General features: G+C 35.0%; 1 protein-coding gene across 1 annotated transcript in view; it reads right to left on the minus strand.

Moving 5' to 3' along the window:
- LOC118202472 (corticotropin-releasing hormone receptor 2-like) overlaps positions 1–23,885 on the minus strand; it is a 438,714-nt gene that overhangs the window by 82,436 nt on the left and 332,393 nt on the right. The window contains exons 4-5 of the mRNA XM_085821190.1: positions 22,857–22,960; positions 18,508–18,637 (exon numbers count right to left, since the gene is read on the minus strand). Coding sequence (XP_085677316.1) covers positions 18,508–18,637; positions 22,857–22,960 — 234 coding nt within the window. The remainder of the gene's footprint in view (positions 1–18,507; positions 18,638–22,856; positions 22,961–23,885) is intronic.

A 23,885-nucleotide genomic window follows, 5' to 3' on the forward strand; every position in this document is an offset into this window, starting at 1 on the left:
TTGATCGTTAAAGATTTTGAATGTCTTTTACAACGTAAATAATGTATTGGCTGCATCGGAATACATTTATATAAGTTATGGAAAATGGCTTATTAAAGTTTAAACGGAATGTTCTTTACCGTGGTCTGCAACATTTGTTTGCTCTGTGTGCTTTGGACTATTAGAAAACCGCTTTATTTAATGCAGAACAGGAGAGAGAGAGAAATTTTCCTTTGAGCGAAATGAGATGTAGACTCTAGATAATATTCCTTAACGGTTTAAAAGATTGTATCTTTTCAGGATTACGCATTTTTAACGCAAGTAGACTCATCATCGAAATATATCACGCATTTATTCGGATCTCGTGAGACGCTTTCTTTAGAAAATGCTTTTTGAATGAGAGCGGTTAAAAACTGGGAGACGGGAAATATTACAAAGGCTTTCTAAACCATTTAATCACATAAGGCATATCTTGATAATGGTCCTCAAAGGAATGGCGGGAAAGCTGGCGCTGCTGTTTCGCATAATAACGATTCTCAGGCTGATGCCATGAAGAGGAAGAAATTCTTATTTATGCGTAGAAGAATTTGTTAGTATTTTATTATTTATTTTATATCTCTTTTGTTTGAATTATAAAATCTGCTTTTGCGAATAACGAAAATATAAATTGCACGTTTGTTCAGATTTGCACGTAAAGAAGATGCTTGGGTAATTCACAAAACTGATTATGTCTGTGGAGATATGAAATATGAGGTAGTTATTTGCAAAGAGATTGATTTTTAGTTTAGTTGTTAAAGGAAAAAGTTAATATTTATATTTTACTTTTCGTAGACAAACTTGTTGTTACTGTCGGTCGTTTAGGTTAATAGATGCTTATGTCAATTGTGTTAAATATTTTCTACACTTCTACTACTACATCTTATTCATAGTATATAAATGAATTGAGTTTTAAATAGCAGCGGGAATCTAAGTTTAAAAAAAAAATGTTTGCAACTTCAGCAGCAGTTCTCTCTATTGCCTGTCCTTAGTTCCTTTCAGGTTGATACTGCTACGATTAGCTTTGATTCAAATTAAATTAATAGTTGTGGAAAATCTGAATCAGGCAGTCAGATTTTAAACTTCTAAATAATTTTAATCATTCTTGTCTGTGTTTGCAATACACAAAAGCACTAGAGCCCTAAACCCATCGATACGGCAGTTCGATTTGGGCTCGCTGTATAGTTTGAGTGCACCCATGTTGCACAGGCACTATACACTTACAAACATCCATGCGTTTTCCGGAATTCGAGCCCAAGGCCCATCGATACGTCAGTCAGCGTTGCAAATCGCTCTACCAATCAGAGCGGCAGCTGGTATTAAAAAAAAAAAAAAAAAAAAAAAAAAAAAAAAAAAAAAAAAAAGTTCTATGATTCCCGTTCTACTGGGCCCATTGACGAAATTCAAATTGCTTTTTCTACGTGTCGAAAGCGCGACTTAGGACATATATTAGATTTATATATAACATTGCTCTAACATACAGTGAATGGAGAAAAATATGGAAACACCTTGTGAAATGTATGTTTGAAAAGAAAGATTGATTTTAATGAAATATGTAGGTGGCGCTGGCGTTTTTGACTACTGACGCCACATATACAACTTCGTAAATGTGCTAAACAGTTCAGTTGTTGTCGGAGTACTGTTATGTGAGGTTGTCATTGCATTATGTCAGAGTTAACAGACTTCGAACGTGGCCAAATTGTTGGAGCACGTATGGTAGGTGCTTCCGTAAGCAACGTAGCCGAGGTGTTTAGTGTTTCAAGAGGTACTGTATCGAAAATTTATTCCGCATATTTGAAAAGCGGAAAAACATCATCTGCTAAATCACAGTGCAGACGAAAGTGAGTCCTGAGTGATCGTTACAGACGATCTTTAAGGGCAATTGTGACGAAAAATAAGAAGACCACAGCTGCAAAAGTTACTGCTGAAATGAATGTTGTGTTACCGAACCCTGTGAGTACCAAAACAATTAGAAGGGAGCTTCATAAACAGGGAATTGCTGGCCGTGCTGCAATTGAGAAGCCACTCATCAGTGATGCTAATGCCCGTAACAGGAAAAGGCGGTGTAAGTCATAAAGCCTGGACTATAGAGCAGTGGAAGCGAGTAATATGGTCTGACGAGTCTTCTTTCACATTGTTTCCCACTTCCGGCCGAGTTTACGTCTGGAGAACGCCATCTCAAGCCTATAATACAGACTGCTTGTTGCCAAGAGTGAAACATGGTGGGGGTTCTGTTATGGTTTGGGCAGCCATATCGTGGTTCTCTGCTAGCCCCATCATAACTGTGTCAGGGCACATGACTGCCAAGACTTATGTGAACATTTTGGCCGATCAAGTTCATTCCATGGTACAAACTTTGTTCCCCGATGGTGATGGTGTCTTCCAAGACGACAAAGCCCCTGTTCACACAGCTCACATTGTCCAGGACTGGTTTTCTGAGCACGAGGATGAGTTGTTCCATCTCCCCTGGCCACCACAGTCACCAGAGCTGAATATTATCGAACCTTTGTGGTCTACATTGGAACGGAAAGTGCGTTCTCGTTATCCACCGCGAACATCGTTATCTGAACTTGCCACCGTTTTGCAGGAAGCATGGTATAATATTCCCTTGGCAAACATACAGGAACTGTATTTATCCATTCCGAGAAGACTGCAAGCTGTTTTGGATGCCAACGGGTTTCCTACACCATATTAAGCAAAGAAAGATGTTTTTTTTAAAGGTGTTTCCATATTTTTGTCCAACCCCTGTAGGTATTTTGACACAACATTGGACTTTTTCTGAAATAACATACCAATTGTTTTCCATATTTAGATTCTACGACTCAAATTGCGTCTAGATACTCAATTTTGTAATTTTTGGTGAGAAATTTACGGAGAAATTTAAAAAGAAGTAATTAGAGCCAAGAATAATTCACTTGACGAACTTCTTACTTTATAGCAACCTATTTTCGTTTGCCTTTTCTCTTTGTGCACGAGCGAGGGGAAAAAAATTCATCGTTCATACCTTCAAATAAGTTTAACAAAGCGCGTAAGCCATATTTTCGTTATTATCGTTTATAATAAATACGCCAAATTTCAAAACGCGCCAAAATATGAATTCACGTGTATCTTAGAAAATTTTGAATAAAAACTGCAATTTTTTGCAAGTATGCTTAGAAATATATTTACTTTAAGATGATATTCAAATTTTTATAGGTTATAATTCAAATATGTTTTCGAAAAATTTATAAAAATTATTTCAAAACACAAATTTTAAAAATAAATCATAAGAATTGGACGAATTTTATTTGGAATGAATCTAAATTTCGAAATATCAAAGGGAAGAACCAAATAAGTTTAATAAAAATAGATATTAATAAATATATATCAAATTCAATTAGCTTTGAGGAGTTGAAATTTTGAAATCTAATTTCTTAAAAAGTACTGGTGCGATTTTTGCAAAACTTAACATTTTGGCATACTTTGAATCGTAGAATTGAAGTATGAAAACAAATTGGCATGTCATTTCAGAAAAAGTCCGATTTAAACTTTACTTCTAACTCGGAAAATACTTCGGAGAAATAATTCTAAGCTCCACTCAAGATCTTTTCTAAGTTCTTGGAAAGCAAACTTTAGGTCGAATAAATTAAATTAAGATTACCTTAAGCAAATGGAATCGATTTTTTTAAAAAATTTTTGTTAATGCTTTCAAGTAGTTTCCCTTGCTATATTACACTCTGCTTAGAGATTGTTTATTGATTAACTTGTTTGCTTGCGAATTTGGCTGAACTATGATTTTATATTGTTTACTAAGCGAATTATCTCTCTGCTTGGAATTTATATTTGCTTGTATCTCAAATAAATGTGTGCAAATAATCGCTAGATCTCATGTTATATCCAAATTTGTACTTTCTCGTCACACTTATTTAATTTAGATAAGGAATTATTAACAACGGCATTATAAAGTCTCAGAAAATTACTGGCAATGCATTAAAATGTAAAAAATAAATTTAGGAAAAAAATCTGAAAGGTTTCAGATTTTAAATTACGCCCAAAGGAGCGTTTCTTTAACATTCTGTGCGTTACCTTTATTTACTAAACATATGTTCTTTGCACTTAAACTATAAAATTCAATTCAACAGCAATACCTCAAAACAATTTTAAAATGAGCATATCTTTAAGAATTTCTGATAGATGGTGCTGTTCGCTACAAATAAAAATGTTTTTTTTTTCCTGTACAGTTTGGCCGTCGCTCTCTTTGAAGTCGTTGAGTCTGTTAATCAAAAACTAATTAAAGTTTTACAAAATATAAAACATACAATAAAGCGAAGAAATTAAATTCAAAGTTCGGGTTTCAAGGTGCTCATGTTTGGGTAAAGGGTTACGTTATTTAAAATTTGATGGCCCTGGTACCGTCGTTTTTTTACATTGCGAGGAACATGTACTCATGCAGATTCTTCATTATTTAATTTCTTTAAATATAACAGTAATAATTTACAATAATAATATTTGGAGGCAACAACTAGGAAAGTGATGCAACAACATTTAAGTGTTTCGGCGCAAAATGCCGGTCAGATACTAATATCCCATTCGATATTAACATTTCTTTTGGGCTAAAAATAACTTTCCGGTGAAGTAAACCTTTTCAAGAAACTACAGTATCCGTGGTGTAGATATTACCAAAGAGAACTCTCATCATTAGTAGAAGAAGGAAATGAAGCAAATAGCGTAGCAATATCAACAAAAGAAGATATGGTAAAAGTATAGTTTAGGGTACCCCTTGGCGAAACTTGGCGATTTTTGGCGGTACATGGATACCGATTTTGTGCAATTTGAACAATTGCACAAACTCGGTATCCATGTACACATCGACTTATTTTCACTTAAAAAAAAAGTCTCCGACTAGTACAAAAATGGCATTGCGCACTCTTTTAACTTTATCCATGTACACGTCGACATATTTTCACTTAAAAAAAATTCCCAGAATTACACAAACTTGCATTGCACACTCCCTTTACTTTGTCCATGTAGACATCGATATATTTTCAATTAAAAAGTCAAAGGAGCATCCAATTCTACAATATAGGCAAACAAAAAAATACATTATCTCAATAAAATACATTTTAAACCAAACAATAAAATAACATAAAAAAGGAAAACCATGTTATACATTTAAGCACTACCAAAAGCAAATATTCACTTACCATGACTTTCGAGTTCGCTTCGTACACCCAGAGTCACGTAAAAATCAAAATATCAATCATACTCAAACGACTTTTTTCAAACCAGGTACCCTTTCTGATCGAACGCTTCACATACTGACCATCTGAACCTTTCTTCCTACAAACCCATTCAAATCTATCTAAACGGTTTTTACGTTCCACTGAACGCATATTCTTCCTACATACAGGACACTTATAATGGCTACGAAGTAAACCTCCATTTACACACCAGTCAATTAAAGTTCTTTTCCCCTTTCGCTACAAATCGTACAGAAACTTCAAATTAATCTTACTACATTCGGCCATTCTACCGTCTAAAGAATCAAACCAACACACACCACAAAAACGCTTACGAAACATCCCATGATTCAAAATTTCCCAGAATCATGTACCCGATTACGTCACAATAGGGTTTCCATAACATTCAACTACTCAGGCTACCATAAATGAAACAACAACTTGGCGATAAATCAAACAACAATTTCGCCATAATACAAGGGGTACCTTAAAGTCTACTCTACCCGAAGATATTAGTGCAATTAAAAATCTAGTAAGAGATAATCTAAAAGAAATTATTGAGGAATTAACCTTTTGAGGCCGGGGCTTTGTTAGCTGTAAAAGTTACCAAAGGATGGGGAATCTTGAACCGAATGCTTCCCCCCTTTAAGAAATCACCTCCTATTTGCAACAAAGATTCTTGTGTGTAGTTTAATGGATTCTCAGAGGGGTGCATCTATGTCGCAAAAGGAAGACCTTTGAAAAAGTGGTTGAAACCACAGGGACGTCAAATTTGACATTTCACCCCACTTTTCAGCCTGGAAAATGGGGGAAAAAGACATGGCCACTAAAGTGGACAACCCCGTCTTTTCAAAGAGAGGACTCTATGGCCACTATAATGGCCATCCCGTCTTCAAAAGGTTAAGGCAGTTGTGAGCATCTGTTTGGGAGTGGAGTCAGTTGGTTCCAACTGTAAATCACTTTGCACTGGACACAATTTTTTTCCCACGTTAAATCAAATTCTCTTTGTACGACATACATTAACTCAGGAAACAGCTCACATGAAGAGCTGCTTCGTGCTCGGAAAAGCTATTAATCACAGATTTAAGCGACAGCAATATACATTTCACTTCATGCTGCAGAAGTGACATCACAGGCCAGACCTATTGATTCACGTGATAATCACGTGCAATTCAATTTCCAAGTTAATGCCAGATAAATATATTCATTTCGATTAATTTCTTTGCTTTCTTCTGCAAATCTTTGTTTGTTGTTGTTGTTGACTAATGCTCACTTGTCTGACATATAGTCAACCCAAGCCCACGAAATTCCATGGGCAAAGAGCGCAAGATTACGCTTGTCGTTGGCAACAGCCTTAAGCGCCTTGCAGGTGATAGTGAAATATAGCTCATTTTTGCCCCCCCCCAATTTTAATCAAGAGCCCATGGAGGTAGAAAAGGGAGGAGGGGCCATTCCGCGCTAGAAGTGAAGCACTGCTTTGAAGCTTGGGTCACCAGACGGGGTGTTCTTTGTTTACATTCAGAAGCTCGCTTAACAAGATTCTGACAGTATTTCGACACACGGCAGTTCCATAGAAATCGAAAAAGGGACACTCTCGCATGAAAGAAACATTCATAGTGTGATGGATAATAGCAATTTGTATAGTTTAACTGACATTTACGCAAAAATCACATCTTGGTTATTTTTCGATAACTAACAACAGCGATTTTGATTATGAATTTGTTTTATAAAATTCTAAGCTGTTGCACTACAAAAATATAGATTTTAAGAAATTTGCTAAAAGAGATCTGCCAAAATTTATTTTCTAGAAGATTTGAAAAGTTTGAAACTTGATGGCTAAATGTAAATATAAAATTATGTATGTTAAAATATTTGTATTTAGGCACATAGGTCAGATTAAGTTTTTATTAAATAGAGTAACGCATGCAAGGGCTATCTGCCTAAAGAGAGAGATGCCATCGTGGAGGAATTTTGAAGAAAAACTTACCTTTGAGTGGGTATTAAAAATAATACTTATAATTTTCATTCAAATTATATTCATATATATTTTTTATGTAAAACTTTCGGGTGTATGCTAAATTAGTGTAAATTACTTTACACGAAAAATATAGTGAATGCACAGAAATTAAAGATTTGCACATGCCGGAAATGATAAATAGGAAATATGTATGGGTATTTATGCATGTGCTTGCAAAACGCATGTATCTGCCTTTGACAAAATACTTAAATATTCATTAAATTATTTATAAATGTATTTGAAATTAAGAATTTATTCACTTATAAACAACTGTGAAAGTACTGTGAAGAAATCTAATTATTAAATGTATCTAATTTATAATGATTATAAATGTTATCTAAATATATAATAAACTTAATATTGAATTGTAAACATAAATTGAAATCCTGTTGACAAATACGTTATAAAACTATTTAAGCAAGAATTGTTCGTATTGGAAAGCAATCTGTTAAAAGGTATTGTAAAGCAAATGCTATGAGATGCGCACTTAAGAATGTAATAAAGAGTTTTGGAATATGTATTGTTGAAATGAAGAGTAAAAAAAACATCTGATAAGTATAATTAAAAGAATTATTCCCATTACATTTTATAATAACTCAGTTACAAGTTTTAAATAATACTTAAAAAAAAAAAACTTATTTTATTCCCTTTCAGAAATGTTCAGAGAAAGTGAAGTACTATTTAAAGTATTTCGCTAATTCCTAATAATTCTCTAATTTAAAATGAACCGAATAGAGCATTAATTATAAATTGACTTACATTTTTCGATTTAAAAGATGCCTCAGAAGCCAAAAATCATGTCATATTTAAGAAAGTATTTTAGGAAGAAGCTCTATAAATAGAAAAGAAATAATGCATAATTTTAATATTAATAATACAATAAACTTTGATCTTAATTTTTGTACCTTAAACGAATAAAATCGAATTACCTTAATTTTTTTTTCTAATGTAATTAACGAAAACTTGTGAAAATATTTCATTCAAATTAAACCATTCTGAGAAAACTGTCCTGTGAAAAGTATAGCATATAATTCCGTTCAGAATGAAATGTTGTTTAAAAATATGTTGTTTTCACATACTTAGGACTCTGAAGTGTTGTAGAAAAAGAATATATACACATTTATATGTATATTTGCGACGTAATTACAAAATATTTACACCCTAACGAGTCAAATCCCATAGAACTCAATGGTAAATGACCCAATGTTTTGGTCACCACGTAGGGATCGCCGGTGCTTCAGAGCAGGGTACGGAGAAACTGGTTTAGGGCGACTCCATCTTACTTCCTACCTCCATGCAAGAGCCCCACGGGGGTCCAAGATCCTCCCACACCTCTTTCCCTACTATTAGCCTCTCGAGGGGACTTTCGGCTCGCCGCATATTTATAGTGCCCCTAAACCTCACGGACTCGATACATTTACAACAAACAACCATGCCTTTTCCGGGATTGAAATTCGGGTCCTTTAGCGCGACAGTCAGCGACTACCTTCTATACCGGTTGGGCGACCATCTGCAAATCTAGGACTTAGAAGAGACCCTTACCCAAACCAATGCCCTCGAGAGCACTGTTTCAAGCCACCCACCTCCATTTTCACACTCTGGTTACGGGATCCAGTATTATGCTATTAACGTAGAGGAAAGAATAAGGTTTCTAATAAAATTTCCTCTGCAGAAATTACGATTGGATTATTCAATTATGGCAAAGCAAGCACACGAGGGCTATCTGCCTAAAGGGAGGGATGCCTTCGTGGAGGACTTTCTAAGGGCAACTGGCTCGTATACACGTTACACATGGGGGAAAACCACGAAAACGCCCATGCAGCCGGCCCGTTCGCGGGATTCGAATCTCGAACCGAACTACCAGTGTTCAGCGTCTTTACCGCTCGGCCGCTGGTGGGCCAGAAATTACGAAGATCATCAGATTTTTTAGAGACAAAGAAGATTACATGTACCCTCGCCTGGATTTGAAAGGTGGATTTTCCCAATTTATAACTGGACATGTCAAACACTTCCACCAGAAGAGTAGGTAACAAGTATATCTTCCACAAAAAGAAGGGGGTGGACAGTTCTATTTTTTCCGTTCCACTGTGACAGACTGTCGAAATTAACTTGCGTTTCCCATGTCGTACCATACCAATTTTTTCCCATATTTCCATTCTACGACTCAAATTATGCATTAAAGTTTTAATTTTTGGTGAGAAATTTGTGGAGAAATTAAAAATTTATTTTGGCGCATTTTTTTTTTTAGTTTGCGCCAAGAATAATTCACTTAGCGAAACTTCTTAATTTATAGCAATCTGTTTTACTTTCCTTTTTTTCATTGTACACGAGCGAAAAAAGTCATCTTTCACACTTTCAAAGGATTTTTAACAAAGCGCATAAAAAATATTTGGCGTTATTATAGCTTATAACAAATATGCCAAATTTCAAAACGGGCTAATAATTAAATTAACGTATATCTTTGCAAATTTTGAATAAAAACGCTATTTTTTTTGCAGATATGCTTAGAAATACATCTAGTTTAAGATATTGGTAAAACTTTTATAAGTTATAATTCAAAATGTTTTTCCGAAGCATTTATAAAAATTATTTAAAAAATGAAAATTTTAAAAATAAATCATAAAAAAGGGAAGAATTTTGTTTGGAAAGAACCTAAATTTCCAAACGTGAAAGAAAGAATCAAATAAATTTAATAGCAAAAGAGATATTAACAAATATATACCACATTCAAGTAACATGGAAGAGATACATTTTGAAAGCTAATTTGTTTTAAAACCAATCGTCCGATTTTTACAAAACTTTGCACTTTGGCAAAATTTGAGTCACAGAATCGAAATACGGGAAAAAAAAAAAAAAAAAAAAAAAAAAAAAAAAAAAAACTTGGTATGTTACGTATTTGAGAAAAAATCCGATTTTGTATCAAATTGCCTATGTTAGAATAATGTTATATGATAACTAAATATATTATGTTATATGATGTTTCTAATATATTTATATGATATAATATGTTACATAATATAATATGTTATACACTGACTACCAATAAGTATTTGGACACCTGTGATAGAAAAAAAAACTAACTTTATTCAAGTCAATAGTTGATAGAGCCTCTACGAGAGGTAATTACAGCGTGGACCCTCCGGGGCATACTTTCCACAAGTCTTTTGTATGACAGCTAGTGGTATTTTCTTCCACTCGGCTTGGAGAAGACATAGAAGTTCCTTCACCGATTTTGCACGGGTAGTGCACCCCTGAATTCGGCGATGCAACTCGTCCCAGAAGTTCTCGATAGGGTTCAGGTCTGAACTCTGGGCAGGCCAGTCCATTCGATGAACTCCATTGGCACCATACCAAGCTTTGGTTAACGTCGAAATATGACAACTGGCATTGTCGTCCTGAAAGTAACAGAGGTCCAACCCGTAAAACTTCCACAACGTAGGAAGCATATTGTCATCCAAAATAGAGCAGTAGGCATCGGAGTTGAGCTTACCATGAATGGGGACCAAGGGTCCCAGTCCATACCAGGAGAAACACCCCCAGACCATAATTCCACCTCCGCAGAACTGACTGTTGGCACAATGCATTCTGGCACGAGACGATCTGCAGGTAGACGCCAGACCCAGACCCTGCCATCCGAACGGTAAAGGATGAACCTTGATTCGTCACTCCAAAGAACCCGTTTTCACTGATCTACGGTCCAATTTCGATGTGCTTTGCACCACATTAACCGAGCAGCGCGGTTGGACTTTGTGATCAAAGGCTTATGGGCAGCAGCACGACCATGAAAACCAAGCAGATGTGCTTCCTTACGGTTGGTATTCATTGAAACAATATTCCCGGATGCCTGTTGAAACTCCTCGCGGATGGGAGCCATCGGTTGGGTGCGATTCTTCCGAATTTCTCTGGACAGCACTCGTCGGTCTCCATCTCCCAGTTTCGTTGGTCTGCCGGCTCGAAGCATATTCCGATAATCACCGCTCACCTTCCACTTCTTAATCACATAGGCCACTGTCGATTTTGGGTACTGCAGATCGCTAGATATGTCCCTTAAGGATCGGCCACATTTGTGATACCCGATAATTATACCTTTCTCGAAATCAGAGAGCTCCGAACTGCGAGGCGTCTTGCATGCGACTAAACCCGTTGCTGTTTCCTACACGATATATACCGGCGGAGTCCGTGACGTACATTAGGACCGCAGATATCGTCATTTATATAGGTGTCCAAATACTTATTGGTAGTCAGTGTATAATATGTTATAAGACGTGTTATATGATATAATGTGTTATATGATATTTCTAGTATGTGTCCTATGTCGCACTTTTAACACATGGAAAACGCAAGTTAAATTTCGACAATCTGTCCAGTAGAACGGGAGATATAGAACTGTACCATTTTTTTTTTGTACAAGTTGTACATCCGAACAACGTAATACGTTTTAAAGAAAGTAACTGCTTAATTTCAAATGCTAGCAAAGCTCGATACATAATTTTGTTACAAAATTCGAAAAAACAGTCAAGAACTTGAGTCTTTGAATACGAAGAAAAACCAACAACAGTAAAGAAATTTGGGAGTAATTTGATCGCACATATTTTTTCTTTAAGACGCAATGTTGCCAAAATGTTGTTACCTAATTTTGTGTCTCGAGTTTGAGTGTTTCTTGAGACACAAAACTACTACCGCAGAATAGGGTGTTAAAAACCTGCACTACAAAGGTTTTCGAGTAATCGAACGAAAGGCAAGAAGACACTTAACTTCGCCATCGCAATGTTGCACCGAGGTAATAGACAGAACACCAGAATTTTTTTACTCGATAATTTGATTTCCACAACGGGCCGACGAGCCATTTCGGTTTGGCGCCATGCGTTTTCTTTTTAGTTCATACAATAAAGGAAAATTTAGGACAGCGTCGGTTTCAATCTCAAAAAGGTGAAATGCTGCACTTATAGTGAAGGGCGTAACATTGTCCACAGCTACATGAAAAATTATTTTGAAAATTGGTTTTATCGATTGCAGTTATGTACAAAGGTTAATGTGGAATGCTTTTAAAAATGCAATGGAAAGTATTTCAATGAGTTTTAATTTTTTTTAGTTTTCATACCTTTGGAACAGCTGATACAATGGCCTAAAATATACCATATTTCTTAAAAATCGAGATATTTAAATTTCAGAATTTCTCTCCTAAAACTTTAAAATTAAATAACGCGATAAAAAAAATCTTAAAGGTTTCAGATTTTAAATTACGCCCAAAGGGGTCTTTTTTTTCAATGTTTTGTGTGTTATCTTTATTTATTAAATATCATGTTCACGCGGCGATATAGTTACAGTTGATGAAGCATGGATATACTTATATATTTGCAATAGAAAAAGATCGATTTACTACTGAGAAAGATGAGAAAAAGACAATATAATGGTTCAGAGAAAATACGGAAAGTTTTTAAAGGCTTTATGATTACTACCTGGTTCTCTTATAAAGGAAAACTTAAAATAAGAAAAGTAGGAGAAAAAAAAAAAGAAAATCTGAAAGGTTTCAGAATTTAAATTACATTCAAAGGGGCGTTTATTTAAAATTTAGTGTGTTACCTTTATTTATTAAAATGTTCTTCGCACTTAAACCATGAAATTCAGTTCAAAAGCAATATCGCAAAATAATTTTAAAATGAGGATATCTTGAGAATTTCCAATACACAGTCTCGTGCGCTGGAGATAATTTTTTTTTTTTTTTTTGGTACAGTGCTGTCATTGGTCGCTTTGAGATCATTGAGTTTGTTAATCCAAAATTCGTTAAAGGTTTACAAAATATGATATAGATTATAAAAAATTCGAAATTCGTGCTTCCAGATGCCCCTATTCGGGTGGAGACGTACGTTATTCAAAATCTGATGACTCTAGGTACCGCTGTTTTATCACAATACGAGAAATATACATACATGTATGCAGATTCTTCATTATTTAATATCTTTAAATATAATACGGGGCTCACGTGAATCAACGTTAATAGTGAATCAACGCAAAACGAAATTAATAGTCCTTCTGCGCAAATTGCTCGTTTGGACTAAAAATAGCATTGCCAATCATCAAATATATTTTTATATAAGGTCATGTTGCGACGTTGAATGCACACGATTGCGCGTGACGTCATTGTATGTCGAAAACGTTTCGTTAATGTCAGCATTTTAAACAAATAGCCGTGGTTGGCAACGTTTCTGTTTCAGGTTAGTATAACCGCCACGGTACTTTATTTCCACGTTAATTCTTTTATTGGTATTCAGAAAAATTTGTCATATTACATTAAATTTAAATAACTACGGCTTACATATAAGTATTAACCTGGTGTGTCTAAAGTTTTTGTTTCCTGGTTTGGCAACAAAATTTATCTACGAATTGTTGTTACTCGGAAAGAATGAACTCACTTCATTCATATTGAAATGTTTTTAAACATTTTCATTTCACGTGTACATAGAACTTATAAATTTTGCTTTGGCCTTAGCCGACTTGTATTAAACATAATCCGAAATCTGAAAGGAACAGAAGTCTTTTTCAAAATATTTCAAAAGCAACCACGGGCTTTGAAGTCGAAAATCTCTCAATTTGCCCAGTTAAGCTATTCTTAGACACTGAGTTTCCGAAATTTCGGCTAGTTTTGGATAAGGTTTCAATTAACATTGATAGATCGATACGATATGATTGATACATGGTGCGCTATATATATATGATGTACCAGCTTTTGTCCGGAATAAACAGATTGGTGAAGAATCATAGACGTAGTCGAAGCTCAAAGTATCAGACGATAGATTTAAAAAACAGGATCGATTTATTATTATTCAGGAGAAATAGCAGTTACAAAAATTAGATCTCCGGAGTAAATAGAAAAGAACAACTAATAACCTTTTGTATGAAGTTTACTGCATCGTTACATTAAAGAAAAGACCCCGATATATCTTTTGCGAGTCCTTTTATAGCCTCTGGAAAGGCGGAGCTTCCAAGAAATGACGTCGGCCTCGTCAGCCATTCCAGTTCGCTTTAAAATATCTCCAGAACATTCTATAATTGTACGTGTAGAAAAGGCGGGAAAAACAACTTGACTACGGGGCTGTGGATTTAATTCCACGTACTTCCAAATAAGAGACCGTCGCCATTAAAAATGAAAAGAACAGTTAGAATTTGAAGTGTATTTTTGACTATGGAATTTTGTTATTACATATATATAGCGCACCATACATCATATATATATATATATATATATGGTGCACGATGTGATAGGAAGACTTTAGAGGAATTATCCTGAGATCTTTACAGCAGTTATAGTTAAAAGAAGGGTGCAAATGACCCTTTATTCAGTGACAAAAAGTTTCGCAGACGACCCCACTTGGTATTACATAAGCAACATTTCTGGCTTAACTTAAACAAGTAATGTTGAACTTAAAATAAAAATAATCATAATTAAACTAGCCTAACTTTAATCGCTCAGGAAGGTTCTCACTCAGAGATGGGCAAACATTTTCGGTCGCGGGCCAAAAATCGAAAACAAAACGTTTGGCTATCCAAGATAAATTTTGCTAGCATTTTAAAAGCAATATACAAGTATTACAATTTAAATATGTTAATGCGAGGAATGAAATTGCGACTTCATTTTTAAAAGTTCCTTATATTGAGTTTCGAAGTGAGATGTCCTGATTCTAAGGAACGAGGCTAAATGTTGTTGTTGACACTTGTTCACAGTTGAGGCTAGTTGAAGACACTTGTTCACATATATGATATAAAGCAAACATAGCACTGATTTTTTGGGCGTGAGATATTAAAATTTAGAAACTTATTTTCGATGAGGATTATAAAACTCTAACTTTGGCATATTTCGAAAAAACTGAGATGTCAGATTGCAATTCAATTAATTTAAGCTGAAAATCTGACCTTACTGTTTCACAGTTTAAGTCGAAAGGCATGGTAAAAATATCCAGTTCTGTTCGAATGGCACTGAAATCTTGAAATATGCGTTCGAACTCAAAATACAGTTTTTGAAGCCATCTTTATAATTCTGATCATTCACTGAGGGTATTGAATTTAACCTCTGGAAATGAGACAAGTCTTTCTTAGCTAGCTTCCCAGCAAACATATTAAGTTTTCTTATTAAGTTAAGATTAAGTTTTTTCTAAGAGGTCTAATTCACCTATATCGGATTCCCATATGTCTGCTCCCCGAGAAAGAGATAACGCTTGTTGGCGCGTATCTGCAGTTATAACTAACAAAGAACTTCCGCTTTTAACACTTTACCGATTGAAAGCTGTCTGTACTTGCTATTTCCGTCGATTTATGTTTTGTAGAACTAAAATAGAGAAAGTATGAAGACCATCAGATTTTTGGAAAAAAGGAAGAAAAAAAATAATATTTAAACAAAGAAGAAAAGCAGATGGTATATAACATATGTCTTTTAATTTTCTTTGAACCGGAAAATTAAAATTTTATCCACGGACTGGATAGAACCTTCCTGAGGGCCGGAATTGGCCCGCGGGCCGCAGTTTGCCCATCCCTGCTCTGACTCGTAGAAACCTGCGGAGGAAGAGTAATGGCCGGAAGCACTCGACGCCACAGAATCAAATCGCTCTTAAGTCAAAGTAAGAATGGGAGCTTCAAGCAAGAATAACACGTTCTAAAAAACAGCTTTCGAAACCTTCGCTTAAATAGCACTTCTTTCTCCCTTAATTTTAATAGCCGCGCGCTAACTGATTAACATTCTGGCAGGAAAGCGTGGGTGAATCGGAGCTTCGCTTTAACTAAAAATAACTATTAGTCAAAATAAATAAATGTCTAACTCGCGAGTTTTCAGCAGGAGAGAGTAGCATTTAGTAATGTTCAGAAATATTATAACACTTGAGAAAATGTTTGGAAATGTTCCAAAAAGTTTTTCAAGCAAAAAATGTAAAAAATGAACTCTTCGATTCAGGAACTGAATTATTGATCTTATAAATGTGGCTGGACACTTAACCAATTACACCACGAGGACTCGCAGGGGAAAATATCATAACTGTACATATTCTCCCAACATGGAAGGCAACTGAAAAAAGGCACGGAATTCAGTTACCGAATTTTAAGTGAAGACAAATTATCGTGCACTACACTTTAACTCAGGCGCCTATTTAGGGTCAATTCGACATTTCGAACTAAGAAGTGGGAAAATCAATTGCACTCTCGCGGATTCGAACCACGGACATTTTAATGCTGGCTCGTCGTATTACTACTTACACCATGGCATCACATATGGGAATGGTTACAAATGAGAGGAATACGACCCGATCCACCTGGTATTTTGTCTCTCCTTAACGCATGTCTTTGCGGTGTAATTGGAAGCATAGCCGGCTAGCAGCGCGAGGTCTGGAATTCAAATCCCGGCGAGAACATTGCGCATTTTTTCTGCGCCGATAAACCTAATGTTTCTATAAATTCACTTTTTTATCTTTCACAATACTTAAAGAGAGAATGGGAAAAAGCAGGAAAGGCAGTCTATCAAATTAAAGAGTAGCGAACTGTTGTCTTCTGTATTTATAGTTCGGGTGCCTTCGGAGAAAGAAATGTAAAAATAGACTATGTCGTCGAGAAGGATTGCAATTTGCCACCACGCGACTGCGTGGGTTTTTTATGATATTTAATTTGGGATGAATATTTACCCCTTGAGTGTATTAATGTTTCCCGAATGTATGTTTATCGGGTAGAACAAAACCACTAATAATTGTGTATAAAGCCCGCTAGTAATTCAGTGAACACTGGTAATTGGGGCTGTTTCTGTCATGGTAAACACAGCATCCACAGGGCGTTGTACAACCTAACTTAAGTGTAACATGATTATCAGCCAGTTTCTGCCAGAAATTCATCCACGCAGGCATCCTTCTTAAGCACATGCACCTGTCGAGTCTTGCCATGATGAAATAACAAAGAACCGTACCTTAAGTCTCCATGAAATCACTTGTTTGAAAGCAGTTGCTCTCTTGGGTTTCCATTATGACATCGAGAAGATTCAGGTGCACATTTTCCTTCATGCTTTTGTTTTAACTGAGCCCCGCCTAAGATAACCAGTGACCTAACTTTGTTGTAAAGGTCTTACAGTGTTAATATTTATCCTGGCAGAAGGGTTTATTACCTCCGTATAAAAATATAAATATTACATGGGCATACAAGGCCTGCGTAAAAGCACAGGCATGTTAATTACAAACATTGTCTTGCACAAGTTACATGGGATAGTTACATAAAATCATGACAATTATGTTCACATTTAAACATTATCTGAATTCATATTTACAATACTTTTACTGAGATAATCTTAAAGTAAACTTGTAGCTCATTTACACATTCGGTGGATTTTCAATGTCATTTTAAATTGCTTTACAAGATTATTTTTAACAAGTACATACAAAATGGATAGTTATAAAGCTTACATTACAATATATAAACCAAAACCCATATAAACACAAAATTGAATTTTAACAGAAGATTCCTACTAGCGGTCTATTTTCATTCATAAACTTCATTAGAGCAATAGAATATAATTTAAAAACTTTAAAATACTTTCGGTGAACTCGACGACCCACTCGGCACTCGCTGCCGGCTGTCAACTCGATCGACTCCGCAGGGAATTGACTCGCCAGACGAGACACCAACTCGATACTAACTAACTCGCACTCTGACGAGACATACTCTCTATCAGCTCGCTAGGCGAGACACAAACTGACTACGAACCAGCAGGGTTTATATAGGTTTCGGCTTGTGTTCGAGAACATTCTGGGCTAAACCGGTAAGAATTCGTTCCAGAAGGTTCTCCATTTTGTCGCCAAATGGGCGATTTCGCGCCAAATGTGGCAAACCTTCCCTTCTTGGTATTTATGGCAACACCAAAACTGCTTTGCGGGGAAGCCATCTCACCGTTCCTGTACATTTTGTAACAATATGAATATATTAATGTGATCTTGTAATTAATCGAACAGTAGTTTTTGTCATTAATTAAGTGATTAGCATAACGTTTCCAAAATGTTTTGAGAATAACGTTACGCTGCTTTTCTTTATCATACGTTTATCATCTAAATTTATTTGCAATTTAGTGACTTTTTATCCGAACTAGATAACCGCAGAAAACATCTATAGGACAAGATACACGGTTCTTTCACTTACTAACTTGGCTTATTTCACTGAGATAGCATCCACAGCGAAATTCGGTCATTATTATGTATCCTTAAATAAATTTCTCAATAATAAAATATAAGTACTTACTATATCCGTGTATGTCAAGAACGAAGAACGGAAAATGACGGTAGAAGGAATGATCATGAGCAGTATTGAGTGGATTATGAGGGAAACTACCAGGTTCTGATGAACTTTGAGTCGAGAACACTGCAGGGATCTGAAAAGAATATAAGTTTTTTTTAGAAACTGTAACCAAAACAATTTCGCCGAAATAATCAACTGCTCTTATAAACCGCCAAACTGTATTTATCAATTATATTACAAGTGTAGGATTTATTTCAATTAACATTCAGCTGCGTATTACAGACTTTAAGTGCTTTCAGAACATTTGATTTTGGGGAAAGTGCAGAATCACCCACAGCTTGGTGCCTTTTTAAGAATTGCACATACTCAGTATCCATGTACACATCGACCTATTTTCACTTAAAAAAAATCCTAGAATTGCACAAAAATGGCATTGTGCTCTCCCTTGACTTTATCCATGTACACCTCGACCTATTTTCACTTAAAATGTCAAAGAAAATTGACAAAAGTCCAATTCTTCTTACTCTTGTAAAAAGCGCCAAACAAATAAGTGGGCGATTCTGCACTTTAGCCAAAAAATATACATAAAAATGAAACATATACCACATGGTTCCTCTTTACGTTCATGTACACATCGATCATGTACGATGTGTACGGACCATGTACGATGTGTACGGATTATGGTAACTTGGCGATTTTATGGCGATCAACCCTGCTACAGCAACCTGCTAGTTTTGTTTTGGACGCCATTTTGTTTTAATGAAGTAAAGGCATGTTTTTTTCTTTTATTTATTTATTTTTATTTTTTTTTATTTTTTACTCAACATTTTTTCCAACAATCTGCTAGCCGAACTACGCTTATACTAGAACTTTTATGGAACAAAAATGCTTAATCATGACGACGATTAGGTGCGAAATTGGAACAAAGTGCAGAATCGCCCACTGCTTGCCGCGTTTTTAAGAATTGCACATACACGGTATCCATGTACACGTCGATCTATTTTCACTTAAAAACATCCTAGAATTGCACAAAAATGGCATTGCGCACACTCTTGACTTTATCCATGTACGTATCGACCTATTTTCACTTAAAACGTTAAAGAAAATTGAAAAAAAATTCAATTCTTCTTAATCTTGTAAAATGCGCCAAACAAATAAGTGGGCGATTCTACACTTTAGCCTTGATTTTTAGTCACGATTTCGGAATAAAACTGTGTTTCAATGTTTACAAATCTGAGGCGGATTTAAATTTACATTTCTGAAATACTAAGACTCCTAAATCTACATCAGTTTTTATATACTTAGGGATGTGGGTAAAATAACAGTTCATGTAAATTCCAACAAAATAAAGTTACAAATGTCTTGAAATCTCTTGCATATCTTTTGTTAGACTGTATATAAAAAAATCAATCAAACTAAAAATTATGGGAAATGATGGAAAGGTCATCTAATAATATGGAAAAGAAATTTTAAAATAGATGCTAGACAGTAAATGAGGAAATTTAAACCATTAAATGAAAAGTTTTTGATAACTTGGCAACTAATAAAATTTTGATAGATTGCTTGCAAATAAGGATTTTGATAGACTGACTGCGAAAAGGAGTTTGATGAATTGCCTAGATCATGTCTTAATATACTGCTAGTTTTATTATGCATGCTTATTCAGGATACATACTTCGCACATTATGTGCAATTATGTTTACAATTAACTTTGCACTTAAGTTGATTTCTTAAAAGTGGGCGGCAACATTTAAATGAATTTTAGTTGGATGATAAATTAATATTCAGCATATCATTTTATGATCATGAATTATGTAAAAAATGAATATGAAATTTAAATAATACAAAATTCACAGATTCGATATAGAGAAAAACTTCCAGATGTAAATTATGAATTTATTTTTTATAAATGTAAGGAGCTGATTTTATTTTTCCGAAATAATCAAAGTTAGTTAAAATCTACGCTTATAAATTATATAAGTATGCAGGGTTTATTTTAAAAGCATATTATAATAATCCCTGGTAGTATTCCGTTTTGATGACCGTAAAAAAATGGCAGCGAACATGTATGCGCAAAAGCGCCAAATCTAGCGAACGCATCGATTTAACAGCGCGCCAAATGTAGCGTACGCGCTGATTTCAGATTGCGTTAAGCTTATATAGTTCTATATTTCTTAAGACGCCATTGAAATACTAGTTTAATTTTTAAATCCTTTTTTTGATATCCTATGGATTTAACAATTTGTGAATTGCCCATGAAGAAAAGTCTGCAATAGAATTTTGGAGAAAGTGCAGAATCACCCACTGGTTGACGCGTTTTTAAGAATTGCACATACTCGGTATCCATGTACACATCGACCTATTTTCACTTAAAACCAAATCCCAGAATTGCACAAAAATGGCACTGCGCACACCCTCGACTTTATCTATGTACACAACGACCTATTTTCACTTAAAAAGTAAAAGAAAACTTACAAAAATCCAATTGTTTTTACCCTTGTAAAAAGCGGCAAACATATAAATGGGTGATTCTGCACTTTACCGAGAATATTTTCAAAGAAAAGGCATCATTCATTATAGAAAAATACGTTTGAACAACCAACGAGATGAAATTATGTTTTAGCGATAAGTCGGTAGCGAAATAGCGATGCAGGCATCCATTCAGTTATGTTTAGCAATTTTTATATAAATCACAATAATGATCTGAAATAGTTATTGCTTCCGTTCAGTCATGTTTAGCCTTTTTTATATAAATTATAATAATAAAATGTACTATATGAAATTAACTCTTCATCTAAATTAAAACATCAGTCTTAGATAGTTATTTACTTTATTATACTTCCTTTCTTGCGTTAGGGTTGCCGCAATTATTTTTGGCAGCACTGGCATCAACAATAGTTTGGCGATTTTTTACGGCCCTCAAAACCGAATAGTACCTAATCCCTTTTCTGAATGAATCTTTGTTGTTGTTGTTGACTTGTCCATATTATATGTAACAATGGTTGCCAGAGCCCAAACAGAAGTTTGACTTCTATTTTTCCACCCCAATTTTGAGGAAAAACACCCATACTTTGATAGCAGCTAGAATCATTACATTCATTGATAAAAAAAAATTCCATTTTTTACAACCTTTGTCATGGAATCTTTCTGACAAAGGATGTATGTACTTTAATGGGAAGTTAAATACACATATATTAAAGAAAGGAAGTTTTATAAATAAAACATACAGTTGTACATAGCAAATCATTGAGTATAAAAAATCACAAAGTAAAGGTAATGCCAAGAAGTTTGAGCATTCAATACCTGATTTTTGTTTGAAATTTGGGTTAATATTCCGTAATCGGGGTAAGCACCAAACTTGGCGAGAGTTTTTTTATTTGGCGCGATTTTGATTTGGTTGTGGTTTCCGGCTGTATGTTTTATTGTGGCAAACCTAAAGCTTTATTTAGGCAATTGCAAAGAGTGTGAATATAGTGTAGGCAGAAGTTTGTTTTTTAAATTTAATTTTGAAATACTGTGTTTGTTTTAAAAAGTTTTACTGTTTAATATTATTATTATATATATGTTTAATATTATATTTATATAAATATTTGCAGAAGGTTAAGCTGTTGTTGCTGGGAGAATGTTGGATTTCAGATGATGTGAAGTTTATAATTTATGAATGTTTTCATTTAATTTTATTAATTAATTTTTTTTTTAGTTTTGTTTCTTGCATGTGGCAACTGAATGATATATAACATTTAAAGTTTTGAACGAAAGTTGTTTAGTGTGTTGAATTCCACGACGTTGTTTTAGAATTAAATCAATTTCATTTACTATTCTGTCTGCACATAATAATAGCTGTTCACCACTGTAAACGAATATTTGTTATTCTGCTTACGTTTAAAACTCACTTCGCAGTGCTCTGATCCGATAAGTGTATATATTTATTTACTCAATAATTATTTACAAGAATTGTTCATTCTACTATTTTATGATGAATTAAATAGATAGGATGATGTTTTTACTCGCAAAGCTGTTGGACTTTGTTTTACTCATCTAGTATTTTATAATCTCATTTTACTATTCTGTTTACATAAAATAACGGCGTTTCACTACTACAAAGCTTAAAAGTTACTATTCTGGTTACGTTTAAAAATCGTATCTTCATTGCCGCCAAAAAAATTCGCCAGATTTTGAAAGCCAAAATAGTTAGGCGCCAACTTACCCCGCTTATGGAATATTAGCCGAAATTTGAGGGAGCAGTTGGTGTTTTAAAAATTACAACTTAGTGTATTACTAACAGACTGATGTGTAGTGCATTTTCTAAGATTTTATTTATTGAGAGATAAGTGTAAAAGATTGTTACTTACTTGAAGTAGCAGAAGATGCCGAGGGTTACAATGAGTGCTATCAAAGAGATGAAGGAACAAATAAATAAGATGTAGCTGACCGTCAAATGGCCAACTGCTGTACCCTAGAATGATGAAAAAAAGAAGAAAAATTATATTAGAAAAGAAAGAGAACAAAAAAAAAAAAAAAAAAAAAAAAAAAAAAAGCAATACATATCTAAATACAATTATATACAAATTCAAAATTTTTACTTTATGATAGCACTATGTTTTAGCTTCTGGTCTTAGTGATAACTTCCACAAATACTGGATTAGAAGCCACGCCAAGTTAAACCGCAGAAAAAGAGATAAGGTTTGGTTTATTGAGATTACAGCAAAGCACACTAGGACTATCTGCCTAAGAGGAGGGATTCCTTCTTGGAGGACTTTCTAAGGGAAACTGGCTCCTATACATGTTACACCTGGGGGAAACCACGAAAACGCCCATGCAAACTGCCCGTTCGTGGGATTCGCACCTCGGACTGAACTACCAGTGTTCAGCGACTTTACCGCTCGGCCGCTGGTGGGCTGAAAAAGAGATAAAGACAGCAACACAAATTGGTATAATATTGTTACGAAGTGTCCACCGCGCGGTAAAATAGCTTCCCGACAAAGCATGTTTAGGGTTTCTAGAAAACGGCAAGGGAAGGGTTGCCAGATTTGGAGCGAAATCACCTATTTGGCGATAAAATTAGCGATATGCCGTAGACGGATGGAGAACCTTCTAGAAAGAATTCTCACCGGTTTGGGCCAGAATGTTCTCGAAGGCAGGCCAAAACTTTATAAACCCTGGTGGTACGCGGAGTAGGGCCCTCATCTGCAAGCTAATAAATTTGGGACTTCCTAGAGAACTTATTCTTCTGATTTGCTCCTTCTTGCAGACGCGCACTTTCTTCGTCGCTCAAGGAAATGAATAATCTACTTCAAGACCCATAAGATCCAGTGTCCCACAAGGGAGTATCCTCGGTCCAGTTCTGTTTCTTTTCTATATATTGGACTTTCCGCACCCTG

Source organism: Stegodyphus dumicola, chromosome 7, assembly GCF_044657685.1.
Source record: "Stegodyphus dumicola isolate Sdum_Otavi_A_Nest chromosome 7, ASM4465768v1".
In the NCBI taxonomy this organism is placed as follows: domain Eukaryota; kingdom Metazoa; phylum Arthropoda; class Arachnida; order Araneae; family Eresidae; genus Stegodyphus; species Stegodyphus dumicola.